Below are 18,711 nucleotides of genomic sequence, written 5' to 3' on the forward strand. Positions count from 1 at the left end.
ACAACTTGTCCAGAAAAAGACATTTAGGGTGCTTGTGATTAATTAGAGGATTATCAAAGTCCAATATCTCTTACTTTTTGACTTCTTCGCTCTTAGTTTTTTTTTTTCCTCAGTTACAGATAAGATAAAGGAAAGGAGGCAACACTCAAGTTGCTTCGTAGGCTTACTGCTTAAGAAGTTTGGCACTTTGTAAGTGCTTCTGTGTTAAATTTACTGAAGACCCTTGACTTGATGGAATTCACAACATGTTGAGAAGCTTGGATTCATAGACTTGAAATAAAATAGGGAACTATGCAAAATAGTAGCCAGTGTCTTCGAAGAGTTCTGTGCACTATTAAACTTAGAAATGACATAAATACGTTGATTATTAAAAGCAAATTTAGTACAATTTAGGATAACTATCTTACCCAGTCACGTCCAAAATATTTCAATTTCGAAGGTGTAAGCCAAATGAAAGCAGCTTTTGTAAATGGGAAGGTAAAGTGGCTAATGGACAGTGTCTAAAGAGAACTGAAGGCACATTAATTGTCAATTGTGTGGCCTGGGACAAATCACTTAACTTCTTTGGTCTCATACCTTGTTCAGCTAAACAGGGTCAGACTATAGCGATAGCATAAGGGACAGGTTCCTGATCTCTGGGCATCGTCAAGGTGTTTTAGAGGGTGATATCATCATCAAGGTGATAATGATCTCTTTCTTCATGTCTTCCTTTTTTAAAAATCAATCTAAAAGGGATATTTTTTAATTTTTTTCTTTTAAAACAAGTTTGAAAGTTTCCAAATTGGTACCACATGTTGGAGACCAATGTGTATACTTATGACTCAGTCACTCAGCCCACCACCTCTAATTGGGTCGATGGTTTTAACTTTAATGCAATTTAAATTGCCTTTATTCTTAGTCTTAAGTTGTTTAGTTTATACTCATCATGATTGCTTTAAGACCACAACATAGATTATAAGCCACTGAAGTGCATGATAATTCTGTAAATTTGTCTCAAGGCGATTTTTATCACATCTGAGATGCAATCATTTTCTATTTTTTTTAATGTAGCCCACCAAGATGTCTCTAGTACCTTAAAATATGCTTAAAAAGAGAAAATATAGTGGCAATTTTGTCTAACTTTGCGTTTCATTTATTGTGAATAAAATGTCCCTACCCTGCTAATTATTTGAGAAGTACTTAAAATTAGTAGTTTGAAACCTTTGCTAATCATTTAGAAACAAAACACAGTACTTAAAAAAATAATAAATCACTTGCCTTTTCTAGATGCAAAATGAAAGATTTCCAAATATCATATAAGCTCTTTTTGTCTATTTCTGATGCTATATTATGGCCTCATTTCAATGTTTTAAAATAAATTTGATCTTCAAAATAAACTCTTTTCTTTTACACAATTAACTTAAAGTAAAATAAACACTGGGCACATTACTTGTTAAATGGAAAATAAGCCTTGTCAGTATATGTTTTTAGTACAAATATTGTAAAGATTGTATAGATGAGTTTTATAATGCTACCTTAAATAATATAGCAATCTAAAATAAAATGCCTTTTCTTTAAAGTTACATTTCTATACAAAAATTTTTCCTTTCTGCACAAAATTAATTACAAAATTACACAATGAAAAAATGAAATAATTATTAAAATTCCCTAGGCCTTTGAAAGATTATATACTACTATGAAAGTGGTTTTGAATCCAAAAGGGAAAACGTTGTATTAATGGTGTCTAAGATTTCACCCAGCCCCAAATACTTTTCATACTTATTTATTTAGTTTTTTGTGTGAGGAAGATCAGCCCTGTGCTAACATTTGCCAATTCTCCTCTTTTTTTTTTGTTGCTGAGGAAGATTGGCTCTGGGCTAACATCCATGCCCATCTTCCTCCACTTTATATGGGACGCCGCCACAGCATGGCTTGCCAAGTGGTGCGTTGTTTCACACCCTGGATCCGAACCGGTGAACCCTGGGTGCCTGCAGCAGAGCGCGCGCACTTAACCACTTGCACCACTGGGCCGGCCCCCATACTTATTTTTGAAAAGACAATTTCTGCCCACTTCACCAAGTTTTCAATATTTTGATTTGTTTGTTATAATGCAAAAACATAGCAATAATGGTATTAATACCATTTTCCTTAAGTTGTTAACATATACTGCCAGGACTTGAGAAGGGAAACAAGAAAATAGACAGTGGGAGGATTTGGTATCCAAATCCTTAGATAACTGTTTATCAGAACCTTGCCTAGTCTGGAAACTATGCAGAGTTAAAGATTCTTATAATCTCTTGGTTAATTTTTAATTTTATTTTTAAACTGCAAAGTTTTATTAAAAATAATGCAAACATCTTATGGAAAACAAAAAACAGGAGGGAGAAGCTTATAATTCTTCAATTTGTAACCAACTAAAATTTTTGTGATGTATTTCTTAACAGCCCTTTCCTACAATTGTAATCATAGTATACACACAATTTTATATTCTGTTTTTATTATTATCCTGAATACTTTCCACATTGTTACACAGTCTTCATTATTTTCACTTCCAGTGGCTACATAATAGTTCACAAAGTGGATGCACCATCCCCCTATTATTGGACAATTAGGTCCTTATCTTAACTAGTGCCTCAATTATGACTTCTTACTTACTTTGTGATATTTTCATAGACTAAATATCTAGAATCGGGGTTGTGGGTTAAAAATATAATCATATATTTATAGGTTTGGGTACATATTGCTAAGTTGCTTTTGAAAAAAGTTTTATTACCAGTTTAAAGTATCATAGCTGATGAGTACATGCTCTCTCTACAACATATAGTGGTATCACTTAAATCTTTTTTGTATTTTGAAAGGCAAAATAAAAAGGTCTTTGCTTTAATATTGTTGATTACAAGTAACAGGTTTCTGTAAGTTTGCTCAGTTGCCACTTTCTTTGTGAATTCTGTTCATGTTTTTACCTGTTTGTTTATTGGAATCATAGTATATCTTTTTCTCTTAATTTGCATGAACGGTTTATAAAGATATTAATTCTATTTTCCCAAATTTTTGTTTATATTTAAAATTTTTGTGACATTGACATTTTTAATCTTTGTTTTTCATATCTGTTTTTTTCTTTGTGGTTTCTTCTATTCCTCTTAAGATCAGACAAATTCTCTTCTGTTATGGGCTCAGTTATATCCCCCCTAAATTCATATGTTGAAGTCCTAACCCCTAGTACCTCAGATTGTGACTGTATTTGGAGCTAGGGCCTTGAAGAGGTAATTAAGGTAAAATTAAGTCATTAAAGTGGGCCTTAATTTGATATGCCTGGTGTCCTAATCAGAAGAGAGAGATTAGGACACAGACAAGACACAAGGAAGACAATGTGAAGACACAGGGAGAAGACAGCCATCTACAAGCCAAGGAGTGATGCCTCAGAAGATTGATTTGGTTGCCTGCTGACACCTTGATCTTGTATCCTACCTGTGAGGCCTGTGAGAAAATAAATTTCTGTTGTATAAGTCACCCGGTTTGTGGTACTTTGTTATGACAACCCTAGCAAACTAATACACCTTCCAACTCCCTAAATTCTATACAATTCTATTTTTTCCTATCCCCTCTATGGCTTTATATTGCAATTCTAAAATTTATCTGTATTTTTGTTGAGTCTAAATTGATATATTCCCCAAATTGCTACACAGCTAGCCCATCTTCAGGCACTTTTGTCTATTTTAATATGGAGGTATTTTAGCCTTAGAAAAAGAATTTCCTGGAACATCCTGGTACCTAGTCAAAACCTTCTCAGATCCCTCTGTAGGAAAAAATATCTCTTCCTAAGAAGCACCTCTTCTCAGGGGTTTAATTATTATTTCACAAGCATTTGTGAACTCGCCCCTAGTAATCCACAGAAATCAGGGAAGGGGCTGTATGTCATTTGTCTCTAGTATTTCTGTAGGCAGAGCACTGTGTGCACTAAGGAAGGACTGATGAAAGTGAGTCAGGGAACGTCAGCTCTCGGTCAGATCCTGGGTCACTATAGGCCACACTGAAGCTCCCTGAGACCTTTACAGGGGGTCTGTGATTTTGAAACTTGCTTCAAAACACTAAAATGTTATTTGCCTTTTTGATTATTCAGACTTGGATATTTGGTATACACTTTCTTGTGAATTCAAGAAGGGAAACTATCATTTCAAGGAAAACAACTGACATTTGTTACCAATGCTTAAAATTTGAGCTTTTAAGCACAAATTAGAATTTTGCAAAATTTATATCCACCTCTGAGGTTGACAGCTTTCCAATACTTCAGAACTTTTCTGATGAAATCCATGGTGATATTAACAAATGGGATTTTTTTGGATGTTTCATAATGAAGCCACATTCCACATTGCAACTAACTTTTCAGAAACTACCACTTATTGTTTTGGACCAAATTCTTCATATATTTCAAAATATATACCAACAGATTGAATGCAGAAGTAGATCTGGGACTCCCCTGTCTACTATTCAGGTGGACAGTAAATAGATTTGCAAACAAGGCCCGTCTTTTCACTTTTTTTTTTTTTTTTGAAAATACAGCTACTTTTCATTAAAGTATTTATGTAATGAGTTTATTTTTTAATATATTTTTTAAAATTTCAGTTCCAATTTCTAATGTGGTAAATATCAATAGATAACTCATATAAACAAAAGGTCTTTGGAGTCCTCAGTAGTTTGTAAGAGTTTTGTAAAGGGGTTCTAAGGCCAAAAGTTTGAGAACTGCTGCTGTTCTGAAGCTAACGCCTATAACGGTGGAACCTAATCTTTGAGGGACCCTTCCCAGTGTCAGTAAAACAGATCAGAATCTAATCATGCTTCACATCAATGCTCTACACCTAAAACTTCGTGGTGCCATTCGGGGCGGCGGTGGGGGTGGAGCCAAGTCTGCGTCTCCGGTCTCCCTGGAAACCACCTGGGGGGGGGTGTCTCCTGGACCGCGTCCTCCCCTCCTCTCGCCTATGATTGGAGCAGGTTAAGTCAGTGGGCGGTCCGCCGGGATAGAGGCGGGGCTTTACTTTCGTCCAGGGCCCACTCACGTGAACGTACTGACGTCACGCAGGGCGCCGCTGTCCTAACGCCCCGCCTTTGCATCCCCCGGCCGAGGTCCGCAGCAGTTGGGGTTTGCCCCTCAAGGGTGACGCGAGCAGTGTTCACTGGGAGCCTTGACGTCTGGTAGCCTCTGCCCCTCCTGTCCCGGCCTGGCGCTGCCCAGCGCAACCGTGTGCCGTCATGGATCTGAATTTAAACCGAACGGATTATTTACAGGTAAACCCGAGGGCACGGGGCGGGCGCCGCGGGGCGGAGCCCGGCTCCCCGAGGGGATTCCAGCCTCCCACTGACGCCTGTCGAGGGCGCCGGGAGCGGGGGCGGCGGCGATGAGGGGGCGGGGTGCTGCCCTCCCGTCGCCCTCCTCACGCGCAGCCCCCGCTAAACCGCGACGCGAGTCCACGCCCCCGCGGTGCTGGCGCCGGGGGGTTGAAGATGCTCCGCACGTCCACGCGATCCCACATTCCTCCCCAGGGCCCTGCTTTCCCCGCTGCAGCTGCCTGGGGGTCTCCACCTCCTGAATCTTCCCTACCCAGTCCCTTCTCCGGAGCTCCAAACACCAGCAGCCAGATCATAATAAAAGCAACGAAAACCGTTTACTGAGCATCTCGTTTATTCTAGGAGCTTAACATCCAGAAATATTTAATCTTCTTAAAAATTCTCAAAGTAGGTAATATAGATGAGGATCCAGGGGCTCCGAGAAGGTCATTTGCTTTGAAGCTAAAAAGGACGGAGTTCCTGTTTAAAGCAAAGTCTCTGACTGCAGGGCTGATGTTCTCTCTGTTACAGCACCCTGCCCCTCCGTAGTTCAGCCGTCGTCTTTCTCTCTCTCCTCTCCATCTCCTTTTTTGCTAAGCCTATTTTTGCTGATGGCACGAACCGTTTGCGCAGTCAGTTTCCCTGGGAGTTATGGTAGGTACTTCCGACCTTAATATTTTCCATGGCCAGCTGGTCGCCACATCTTGCTGCTCTTGCTCCTAAATATCTCTTGAATCTGTTCATTTTCTTCTTTTTTTTTTTTAATGAGGAAGATTCGCCCTGAGCTAACATCTGTGCCAGTCTTCCTCTGTTTTGTATGTGGGTCTCTGCTGCTGCGTGGCCCCTGTCAAGTGGTGTATGTCCATGCCTGGGAACCAAACCTGGCCTTGGAAGCAGAGCACACCAAACTTAAGCACTAGGCCACGGAGAGGCCTCTGTCCCATTTTCTTTATCTCCATAACCCCCAACTCAGATTCTCATCTTCTCTTGCTTAGATGATTGAAATGGCCTCCTACTTGGGCTCCTAGCCTCCAGCTTCACCTCTCTCCAAGCCATCCTTCACATCACTTGCTAGATTGATGTTTCAAAATACAAATCTAGGGCCCGCCCGAGGCTTTTAGCAGTTAAGTGCGCGTGCTCCGCTGCTGGAGGCCGGGGGTTCGGTGGGGCACAGTCGCACCACTTCTCTGGCCATGCTGAGGCCGAGTCCCACATACAGCAACTAGAAGGATGTGCAGCTATGACATACAACTATCTACTGGGGCTTTGGGGGAAAAAATAAATAAATAAATAAAATTATATTTTTAAAAAATGAGTAAATATTACTATAAAAAAACAAAATGCTAATCTAAATAGATTATTTTAAATTTAGTACTAGTCCCTGGAATATAGAATAAAATTATAGATTTATACTATATGTAAATTCTTTAATGATCTGTTTTCTCCAACTTCTCTCCTATTCTCCTCCCCTAACTGTGCACCACTAGTGACAGTTCCCTGCTGAACAAGCCATGCTCTTTTCATCGTCTGTACCTTTTGTAAAATAATCTTCCTATCAGTTGGATTAGATGTCATTGCCATCAGCATGTTTGGTATTTTAGCAAAAGTTTTCTATATTGCATTTTTAATGATAACTGCAATCTGTTTCCAAAGATTTTTAATCACTTTACAGAAACTCTTTAACAATTGTATGAAGTTGTAAAAGAAGGCTTCTAGAAATTTTTTTTTGTGAAGTATGTCACAAATATCACAATTACATCTGGCTTGACAACATAAATTTTGACAGACAAATTTTTACTGTTTTTGATTGTTTCCTATACTCTTGACTTTTGTGGCATATTTCATTAGATAAAAGTTCATCACTGATAGTTATTTCATATCACTACTTTTTGCAATAAAAAGGTAAGACTCACTGTGATCTGAAATTGCTGGTCCTTTTAATCTCTGATGTAATAATTCAAATAACAGTATATTAGAGTACATTCACTGGTGGCTGGTGTGTTTCCTTAGGTGGGAGTGACCTCTCACAAGACTATGAAGCTACTTCCTGCCTCAAGACATAGAGCTACGCAAAAGGTACTGTAGAGGTGCTGATTTCTCCACATCTCCTTAGCTCTGTGAGAGGAGGGGTTTATATTTTCCTTCTTTATTGGTAAGTTGTTCTTTTTAAAATGCTAGTGTTAAAATGGAAATGAATTTCTTTTAATTTGAACAGAGGTTGGGAGACTAAGGGACATTTACAAACAGTAATTTTTTTGGACATTATAATTATTTGTACAGTTAGTAAAGAGTATAAGCAAACTTGTTAAAAAACATATTCCATTTTACTGGTGATAATTTTACTCTGTGTGTACTTGTGTATGCTAGATTATGAATAAGAAAAAATATATAAAACACAATAGGATAAAGAGAAAATGCTTTTTTGAAAACTTTATCATATTTTTAAGATTAACTAAGTATTTTGATGTTGAACTTTATATTTAACAATATTGGTTAATTTTATAGAAATATTGATCCTGTGAGACAAGACAATTATAATTTCCGCAATACAATTATAATTTCTTAGAAGACTAGTAGGATATTTTAGTAGCTGCAGAATAGATACAGTATCCTGATATATTAACATTTTGTCAGGATAAATGAACAGATTTCTGATTGTCCTTTGTAGTATTCAGTCTATTAGATCAGCACTTCTGAAACTTTTCAGTCTCAGGACCCTTTTACACTCTTAAATTATTGAAGATCCCAAAGAACTTTTGCTTATGTAGGTTATATCTATCAATACTTACTGTATTAAAATTCAGACTAAGAAATGTTTAAAATATTTATTATTCTATTTTTTAAAATAAAAAAATTACATGTTTACGTAAATAACATTTTTATGAAAAATAACTATTTTCAAAAACAAAAAAAATTTTGAGAGTAGTGGCATTGTGTTACATTTTTGCAAATTCTTTAGTCTGGCATAAGCAAGGGTACCTGGATTCTCATGTCTGTTTTCTGCATTCAGTCTGCTGAGATATGTTGTTTGGGTTGAAGTATATGAAGAAAATCTAGCTTGCATGATCCGTAGTTGAAAATAGCGAGGAGTATTTAGATAGCTTTTCCGGATAATTATTGCTTTTCATATTTGATGCTATACCTATACTTGACAAGTGGTAGTTTCTAAAACAATAGGTGCAGTGTGCAATCTGAAACTGTATTGATTAGCTTTTCATACTTTGGTACATTAAAATCCATTGATCTCTTATACTTTGAATGTATCTTTTACCCACGCATGAATTTATAGCATCCTGGGATGGTCGTGTGAGATTATTGGTTCATTTGAGTTATAGAGATGTTCCAAATGTTGACACATTTTATAATAGAATATCAAACAGATCACATTTGTTAATATCACTGCTGACCCATCAGAAACGTTAAGTATTTCGAAGCTGTCAAGCTCACAGTGGCAGATACAGGTCTTTCAAACTACTGATTTTCACTTGAAAGCTCAAACTTTGTCATTGGTAGCAGATACTGTCAGTTGTTTTCCTTTGAAATGACAAGCTCACTTCTTTCAGTTTTTAAAAAACATTCACGAAATACTCAAGTGTTAATAACAATAGTTGTTGGTTGTTCTTTCATTCTTAAAAATGGCATTTCTTGAAAAGAGTGGATAGTTCAGCTCATAACTCAAACAATTTATACAAGCGCTTTTCCTCAATACTATTTCACTGCACAGCGAAAGTGCTTTATGCATTCTTCCTGTTTTCTCACACCAAATATTAAAAAGACATGTACTCAAGTGTCAAGGTTTAATAAGATTAATAATTTATATTGCTTCATCAAGGACATTCTTACATGAAACTGGATTTTTTTTTACTCTCAAATGGGGATGAAGATTACTGATTACTGGTATAATTTAGTTTGGTGTCATTGTTTTGAATCTTGTCAGACACTGGTAATTTTACCCAGCATTACTTCTGTACCATCATTGCAAGTATCAACCTAGTGAAAAAGGAAAATAAAGACTTACTTAGAAAAATAATTTTGACCTGGGAGATTTCCCAAAAGGTTCTCGTTGATCCCTGAAGAGTCCAGGAACCACACTTTGGGTATCCTTGTAATAGATTATTGTTTTACAAATTATTGGAGTCGTGTATTGTCAAAAAATAAAAACCTTAACTCTTCTTAATGTATTTTTTTCATCAGAAAAGTCTCTGTCAATACCAAGATCCATAAATCTCCTGGAAATGTGTGCATAATTATTCGTGAATGTTCATTGGTCTGGGGAGAAAGTTCACAGCTTTAATCAGATGCACAAAGGGGTTTGTAATCCCTCCAGAAAAGTTAAGAATCAGTGGCCTAAGAACATGGTCTGCAGGATATCAACTTTTTGATATTTGAGACTTGTTTTATGTCCTAATACTTGGCCAGTTATCTAATGTTCTTGTGTGCTTGAAAAGAACATTTATACTTTAATTCTTGGGATGAGTGACTTATTTATTTATTTATACACACTCGCCCCTACATATGTGTACATGTACACGTATACGCATATGTGCATATACAGTCATGCACTGCATAACGACATTTCCATCAATGATGGACCACATATATGTACAAAGGTGATCCCATAAGATTAGTACCATATAGCCTAGGTGTGTAGTAGGCTATACCATCTAGGTTCCTGAGTACCATACAACCTAGGTGTATAGTAGTCTATACCATCTAGGTTTGTGTAAATACACTCTATGATGTTTGCACAATGACAGAATCACCTAATGACGCATTTCTCAGAACGTATTCCCATCGTTAAGTGACGTATGACTGTGTATTATACCAAAAGTAATTGTTTTTCTAATCTGTATTTTTATCTTTTGTCTTCTTGGTTATCAATTTCTGAGAGAGAAGTGTTAAGATCTCCTTCTGTATTTATTTCAAAATAATCCATTGGGTTGGTAGTTTTTTTGTTGTTGAGATGCATGAGTTCTTTATATATTTTGGAGATTAAGCCCTTATCAGATGTATGGTTTGCAAATATCTTCTCCCAATTGTTAGGTTGTCTTTTCGTTTTGTTGATGGTTTCCTTTGCTGTGCAGAAGCTTTTTAGTTTGATGTAGTCCCATTTGTTTATTTTTTCTATTGTTTCTCTTGCCTGGTCAGACGTGGTGTTTGAAAAGATGTTGCTAAGACCGATGTCGAAGAGCGTACTGCCTATGTTTTCTTCTAGAAGTTTCATAGTTTCAGGTCTTACATTCAAGTCTTTAATCCATTTGGAGTTAATTTTTGTGCATGGTGTAAGGTAAGGGTCTACTTTCATTTTTTTGCATGTGGCTGTCCAGTTTTCCCAACACCATTTGTTGAAGAGACTTTCTTTTCCCCATTGTATGTTCTTGGCTCCTTTGTCAAAGATTAGCTGTCCATAGATGTGTGGGTTTATTTCTGGGCTTTCGATTCTATTCCATTGATCTGTGTGTCTGTTTTTGTGCCAGTACCATGCTGTTTTGGTTACTATAGCTTTGTAGTATATTTTGAAATCAGGGAGTGTGATACCTCCAGCTTTGTTCTTTTTTCTCAGGATTCCTTTAGCTATTCGGGGTCTTTTGTTGTTCCATATAAATTTTAGGATTCTTTGTTCTATTTCTGTGAAAAGTGTTGTTGGAACTTTGATAGGGATTGCATTGAATCTATAGATGGCTTTAGGAAGTATGGACATCTTAACTATGTTAATTCTTCCAATCCAAGAGCACGGAATATTTTTCCATTTCTTTGTGTCTTCTTCAATTTCTTTCAGCAATGTTTTATAGTTTTCGGTGTACAGATCTTTCACCTCTTTGGTTAAGTTTATTCCTAGGTATTTTATTCTTTTTGTTGCAATTGTAAATGGGATGGTATTCTTAATTTCTCTTTCTGCTACTTCGTTGTTAGTGTACAGAAATGCAACTGATTTTTGTATGTTGATTTTGTATCCTGCAACTTTACCATATTCGTTTATTACTTCTAAAAGTTTTCTGGTGGATTCTTTAGGGTTTTCTATATATAAAATCATGTCATCTGCAAATAGTGACAGTTTCACTTCTTCCTTTCCAATTTGGATCCCTTTTATTTCTTTCTCTTGCCTGATTGCTCTGGCTAGGACTTCCAGTACTATGTTAAATAGGAGTGGTGACAGTGGGCATCCTTGTCTGGTTCCTGTTCTTAGAGGGATAGCTTTCAGTTTTTCACCATTGAGGATGATATTAGCTGTGGGTTTGTCATATATGGTCTTTATTATGTTGAGGTACTTTCCTTCTATACCCATTTTATTCAGAGTTTTTATCATAAAAACTACCAACCCAATTAAAAAATGGGCAAAAGACCTGAACAGACATTTCTCCAAAGAAGATATACAGATGGCCAACAGACACATGAAAAGATGTTCAAAATCACTAACTATCAGGGAAATGCAAATCAAAACTACAATGAGATATCACCTCACGCCCGTCAGAATGGCTATAATTAACAAGACAGGAAACAACATGTGTTGGAGAGGATGTGGAGAGAAGGGAACTCTCATACACTGCTGGTGGGAGTGCAAACTGGTGCAGCCACTATGGAAAACAGTATGGAGATTCCTCAAAAAATCAAGGATAGAACTACCATATGATCCAGCTATTCCACTGTTGGGTATTTATCCAGAGAACTTGAAAACACCAATTTGCAAAGGTACATGCACCCCTGTGTTCATTGCAGCGTTATTCACAATAGCCAAGACTTGGAAGCAACCTAAGTGCCCATCAAGGGACGAATGGATAAAGAAGCTGTGGTATATATACACAATGGAATACTACTCAGCCATAAGAAACGATGAAATCCAGTCATTTGTGACAACATGGATGGACATTGAGGGTATAATGCAAAGTGAAATAAGTCAGAGGGAGAAGGTCAAATACCGTATGATTTCCTTCATTAAGTAGTAGATAATAACAACAATAAAGAAACACATAGGGACAGAGATTGGATTGGTGGTTACCAGAGGGGAAGGGGGGAGGGAGGAGGGTGAAAGGGATAATTCAGTACATGTGCGGTGATGGGTTGTAATTGGTATTTTGGTGGTGAACATGATGTAGTCCATGCAGAAATTGAAGTACAATGATGTACACCTGAAATTTTTACAATGTTATAAACCAATGTTACTGCAATAAACAAAAAATTTATATAAAAAAAATAATAATAATAATCCATTGGCCACATGCTGGTAATTTTTGAAGCTGGGTGGTGGATACATGGAAATTCATTATAATATTCTGTCTACTTTTGCATATATTAAAATTTTTCCATTAAAAAGGTTTAAAATATCAGATAGGTCAGTCACAATCTTATTTGATAATCTGTTTTGAAAGTTAATCTTAAAATGTTCTTATGGGGCTGGCCTGGTGGCGCAAGCAGTTAAGTGCGCACGCTCTGCTGCGGTGGCCTGGGGTTTGCCGGTTCGGATCCCAGGCGCGTACTGATGCACTCCTTGTCAAGCCGTGCTGTGGCGGCGTCCCATATAAAGTGGAGGAAGATGGGCATGGATGTTAGCCCAGGGCCGTCTTCCTCAGCAAAAAGAGGAGGATTGGCAGATGTTAGCTCAGGGCCGATCTTCCTCACACACACAGAAAAATGTTCTTATGCTCCAGTTAAGAAAATAAAATTATCTCCATGCCATTTCTGTCCCTATTGTCTTGTTCTCTTTACATTGTAGGAACAGAATATATGGCCAACTACTTCCATAATGATTTTCTATAGCCTTCTCTTTGGCCCTTTCCTATAATTCTTTGGAGGATTATTTTTTGTGGGGTTCTCTTTCCTAGATTTTATGATCTCTACTTTTAAAATCATAATTTATATATTGAAAATCTTGTTTTCCCCATATACAGTTAATAGGGCGTAAAACTGGTAATTTGAGATTCTCTTCAATCTGTTCCAGGTGGTTATTGGAGATCACGATGGGGTAGTTCTGTGCTTTGGCATGAAGAAAGGAGAAGCAGTGGTATGTATCGCTTTTTTATTCGGGGGGAAAGGATTTTCTAAAAGAGAAACACCCTACTTAATGAATAAACCTAGATTAAAAATTTTCTAAAATGCAATGAAAAATGGGTTGTGAGGGAAGTAGTTGTGTGAAGTATGAGGCTGCAGGCAGCACAAGAGTCATTTGCTAGCTGATTGTAAAACACCTTTGACAGCCTAGGGAGTTTTCTTTGCTGTGTAACAAATTACCTCAAATTTAGGGGCTTAAAACAACGCACACTTATTATCACACAGTGTCTGTGGGTCAAGAGTCCAGGCTCAAGGTCTCACCTGGCTGCGGTGTAGATGTCAGGCAGGCTCTTCCTTTCTGGAGCTCGAGGTCCTATGCCACACTCACATGGTTATTGGCAGAATTCAGTTCCTCGCTGTTGTAGGCCTGAAGTCCCCACCTTATTGCTGTCTGTAAGCTGGGGCCTGCTCTCAGGGTCTTGAGACCTCCATAATTCCTTGCTATGTGATCCTCTGACAGGCCCTCTCATAAGATGGTGACCTACTTCTTCAGGCCAGCAGGAAAATCTGTCCAGTCTGCTAAGATGGAGTCTTATATAACATAATGTAACGTTATTCCATTATTCATATATCCTCCCAGATATTTTATCCTCTGTGTATAAAGTCATTGAGGAGGAAGTTAAGAGACTAATGTCAATAATAAAATGGAAAATAACCAAGAATAAATTAATGATACAAATGTTGTTTCTAATTAAATAGGGAAATATTAACTTATATATTGAGATTCTCAGTAAATTCTATAGTCCTTTATTTATACACTAAAATTTATAAAAATTATAAAAAAACCAGGAGAGATTAGTTTTAAAAAGATCATTAAACTGTAAAAACATGTCCATTGGAACCAGCTGATAATCTTGTTAAAATGCAGATTCTCGTTCAGTAGATGTGGGGATGGGGCTGAGATTCTGCATTTTTAATAAGTTAGTGATGCTAATACCGCTGCTTAGTGAGCCCTACTTTGAGTTGCAAGAGTTTAGATTTTAATGATGTCATTGAAATATGTGTGGGAATAAATATTCCAAAGTTTGAAGATATTTAGTAAAAAAACCAGAAGACCCACCAAAGTAAGTACATTTGTATCTAAAGGTGTGTCTATATAGTAGAACTATAATATTTTAGTTTAAAATTTTATTTAAGTTTAAATTAAATAAACTTTAAGTTTAAGTTAAAATAAAATAAAATTTTATTTAAGTTTAAAATCACAGCATTTTTTACGGTAAAGGACAATGCTTACAGTAAACTTGTGTACTTAATTTTTTCCCCAATGATCTTTGCAGACAGTGTTCAAGACTTTACCGGGGCAGAAGATTGCAAGACTGGAACTAGGAGGGGTTCTTAACACACCCCAGGAGAAAATTTTTATTGCTGCAGGATCTGAGATTAGAGGTTTCACAAAGAGAGGAAAACAGTTCCTCTCTTTTGAAACAAACCTCACTGAAAGCATTAAAGCTATGTATGTTTATTCTTTTTAATTTTTATGTATGCCTTTACAGTATTTTGGATAGTGACAAACATTTGATTAAGTAGCATACGTCAATAGGTTTTCTGGGAAATAAAGTTGATTAAAGGTACTTTAGTCAGAAATTAAATTTGAACTAGAATCAATACAAAATCAATTGGTTGTTGAAATGTTGTTTTCTTTTTAAGACTTGTATAGTATTGATACATTTATTTTTGACTCGTTGGTTCAGTTATGATTCACGATCAAGGTATAAAAGAAAAAAGTGAAAGAAATTTCCAGGTATTTATCTTCCTGTTTCTTTGCTGACTCTGGTAGTTCTGGTTTTGAAAGTAGCATCATTTTGCTAAAAGGCTAGCCGTCCAAATTGGTGACTACCAATAGAGTATAATTTCAGATGAGTCAGGTAAGACTTTAAGTGAAAAATAGCTCCTTAATGGCTTCCTGTTATGTGAAATTTTGCAATTAAAATTTTAGTTTTTGAATCATGGGGAGCTAGAAAGTGTTTTAAAAGTTCATTTAATCCACTGTTCCTCAAACCTGCTACTGAGGAGAATCCCTTGGAAGCTTAAAACAATAGATTCCTTGTCCTACCTCATGCCTGCAGGATCAGAATTATTAGGCGGGGGTTAAAAGAAAAAAGTTCTTCATTTGAATCTGATGCAGCCAGATTGTATAAGCAGCCAGACCTCGGTTGGGAAACTACTGATTTAGTCCAGAGTGCTGTATAATGCACAGCTGTCTTGGATAATTCTGTATAATGCACAGCACGTGTCCTCATGTCTAGGCTGTGAAGCTTTGGCTTGGTGAGATTAGATAAGAATTACACAATGGTAAGTGGAAGTAATTTCAGTGGTTTAACAAGAATGTAATACTTTTGAAATGCTTTTGTAGATAGACGTGGCCAATGATAATTGTGAAATACTAAAATCAAAGTAATTAATTATTAGCGTACCTCCACATTCAGAAGGGTATGTGGACAGAGGTGGGAAGGTAAGGAGTTTCCTAGCCCGTAGCCTCTTTAGCTTAGTTTCTTAAATGTTTTTACTGGAGTGGCAGAGGTGGGATGGAAAGGTTCTTTACTCAATTTTTGAAAATTTATTATCTGAATCTCCACATTTATAAGGTTCCATAGGAAAACGAGGTTGTAACCTGAATATATTCAATAAGGAAACTAACCACTTACAAAACTGGTTACCATTCACACATCCTTCCCTGCTTAATACTTCCATCTCTCCCGACTCTTGTCAACAATAGTGATTGGCAAGTAGTGCTTTGGACAGTATAATGCAAATATAATGCAGATGGATTTCAAAATGAAGTTTCAAATCTTGGAAAAGCTATAGAATTTCATTAGATTGATAAAAATGATATTAAGAGGACTACTGAAATCATATGCAGAGCCACAGAGTGAGGCCGCCTAAGCAATAATTGAAGAAGATAAAATCAGTGAGGATCATTGTAGGATAAGGAATAATTTTAGTAGCAAAAAATTTTTAAATAGACCTTAGAGGTGGAGAAATAGGTGAAAGCTTCAAATAAAATAACCCTCTTTATGATCACATGGCGATAGCAATCCAGAAGTGAAAGATAATACACTAGTATATAAGTTTTGTCAAAAAATTTCTTCTCCCAAAGTGAAAACTTGATTCAGTCTAAGAATTAGAACATAGTTGTGGTTATTGCCTAAATTTCGTTAGATATAATTTGAAATTAACTTTTCTTTTTTCAAGATAAAATTCTAATGAAATTATTTTTCCACTGTTTATCATTTAGTTTAAAGTAGATTCGCTTCAAATAGCCTTTTCCAGGCACCTTAGTGTGGTAGTAAGAAAGCTAAACTCTAGAGTTAAAAACTACCTGAGCCGCAGTCCACTCCATTATCTACTAGTTGTATGCCATTGGGTGAGTTATTACATTTTATTATTCACCTGTAAAAAGGAATAATAATGTTTTCTAGTTTATATAGAGTTATGAGGATTGAGCTAATACATGTAAAGCACTTAGGACAGTGCTTGGCGCATAGTACACATTCAAAAAAAATTACTTCTTGACATATTAATTGTCTTCAGATATAAACAATTATCATTGTCTTGTCTGTTTTCAGTTTTTTTGAGCTCAGTTTTTGAGAAGTCTGACACCTTAAGGTCCTCATTTTCAGCTTTCAAAATCAAGTGTTATACCAAAGGGTTAAAAATTAAGTTGGGGGTGAAGGGAAGCTATATTCTCTAAGTCTGTGATCAAATGATAGCAAACTGTATAAATAAACTTTTATTTTTATCTCTGAAAAAATTCAGGAGTTTCCTATGCTTATTTTTAAAATATGTATATCTTAAATTACTTTTAATGTTCTCAGGCACATATCTGGCTCAGACCTCTTTCTCAGTGCGAGTTACATCTATAACCATTATTGTGACTGCAAAGACCAACATTATTACCTTTCTGGGGACAAAATCAATGATGTCATCTGCCTGCCAGTGGAAAGATTGCCTCGCATGACACCGGTCTTGGCCTGCCAGGACAGAGTTCTCAGAGTTTTACAGGTTGCTGTTTTTTGCATTTTTATAATTTTTCATCATTTAGGTAAATGAATATTGATGAACAATGTGTACTTGAGATAAATTACTTTAATTATTACTACCACTTTGAATGTACTACTTAAAATTATATCTGAAAAAAAGTTTTTAATATTTTAATTGATCAACTAATTTTTTTTTTTACTTGAGGCAAATGTGTTGAGATCTTTGGCAAGTTTTTAGAGAGGCATATATGGAAAAAAGATACTTCCCCCCACCCCCATGCATAATTTCTGAGCTGACACAATCAGAATAGAGTACCTTTGCTACAGAGGACCTGTGCCGGTGTTTCTTTTTCCATTGTTTTCTTTCTCCATCACCCTACCCTCTGCCAAAAAATCAAATTGAAGGAGGAAATTGGGTTGGGGAGCAGGTGTTAGGCTTTAACAAGGGATAGTTGAGATCAGGGATGTATCATTTGAGTTTTTCCAGTGTTTATGACAGTATGTGGAACAGAATAAGCACTCAGTAAGTTTTTATTGGATAAGTAAATGAGTGATAGAGGAAAAAGTCATTTTATTGTCCTTATGTCTGTTAAAAACTGTGATTGGCTAAAACAACTGCTTAAGGCCATTGTTGTTAGTAATAATAGTTACAGCTATGTCTTCTTCAAAGTGACTTTCAATAAAATACACATACACACATCAGGACCCATAAAAAACGTTTAAATTTAAATAACATATAACGAGTAATTGTATCAGAAACTTAGGCTGATGATGACAGTGTAGTGAACAAAAAGTCTAGCTGTTTATTCTGTGCCACCACAGGCTCCTTGGAATTTCATAGCCAGAGGGCCATTTCTTAGCATCATCCCTTTTACAGAAGGAAAAATCCAGTGGTTCTTTGAGCTTTTTTTTTTTTGCCTATGGGGAAGTAAAGTATTGTTCAAGGTTCATTCTAGAGGCGTAAACGATTAATTTCTCCCCTAGTCTCTGTACCCAAATATGAGTTGTTTGAATAAGGTTTTTAACAGGAGCTGGCTAGCATTCAATTAGAAATTGATCTGGCTGAGTTCTAGGATTCTATTTTGTTTAACAAGAGAACCATATGCTTATTTAAAAAAAAAAACAAAAATCACTAAGGATTTATGGAAAGTAAAAAGTTGACACCTTTCTTCTGTCCTGCACACTTCTATACTTCTCCCTGTCTGCCTTTTTAGGCAATTCATTGCCCCAGAGGTAGCCTTTTTTAAACAGTTTTGTATGTATTCTTTTGTGTTCATATAGTTATATGTAGGTATCTGTGAATTTTAAAGTGTTATTTTAAATAAAAGATAAAGCATATGGCTCTCTTATATGTTCTATATATATTTAAATTTTTTAGACA

At 36.3% G+C, this 18,711-nt stretch overlaps 1 protein-coding gene across 4 annotated transcripts in view; it reads left to right on the forward strand.

Moving 5' to 3' along the window:
- The first annotated feature begins 5,070 nt into the window (after positions 1–5,070).
- Positions 5,071–18,711, forward strand: part of BBS7 (Bardet-Biedl syndrome 7) — a 35,493-nt gene continuing 21,852 nt past the window's right edge. For all 4 annotated transcript variants that reach the window (XM_004426528.3, XM_087437673.1, XM_087437672.1 and 1 more), the window contains exons 1-5: positions 5,071–5,265; positions 7,315–7,380; positions 13,241–13,303; positions 14,628–14,803; positions 17,166–17,352. In XM_004426528.3, the coding sequence (XP_004426585.2) occupies positions 5,230–5,265; positions 7,315–7,380; positions 13,241–13,303; positions 14,628–14,803; positions 17,166–17,352 (528 nt within the window). In that variant the 5' untranslated portion in view covers positions 5,071–5,229. The remainder of the gene's footprint in view (positions 5,266–7,314; positions 7,381–13,240; positions 13,304–14,627; positions 14,804–17,165; positions 17,353–18,711) is intronic.

Source organism: Ceratotherium simum, chromosome 12 (genome assembly GCF_057802395.1).
Source record: "Ceratotherium simum simum isolate JZ-2026a chromosome 12, ASM5780239v1, whole genome shotgun sequence".
In the NCBI taxonomy this organism is placed as follows: domain Eukaryota; kingdom Metazoa; phylum Chordata; class Mammalia; order Perissodactyla; family Rhinocerotidae; genus Ceratotherium; species Ceratotherium simum.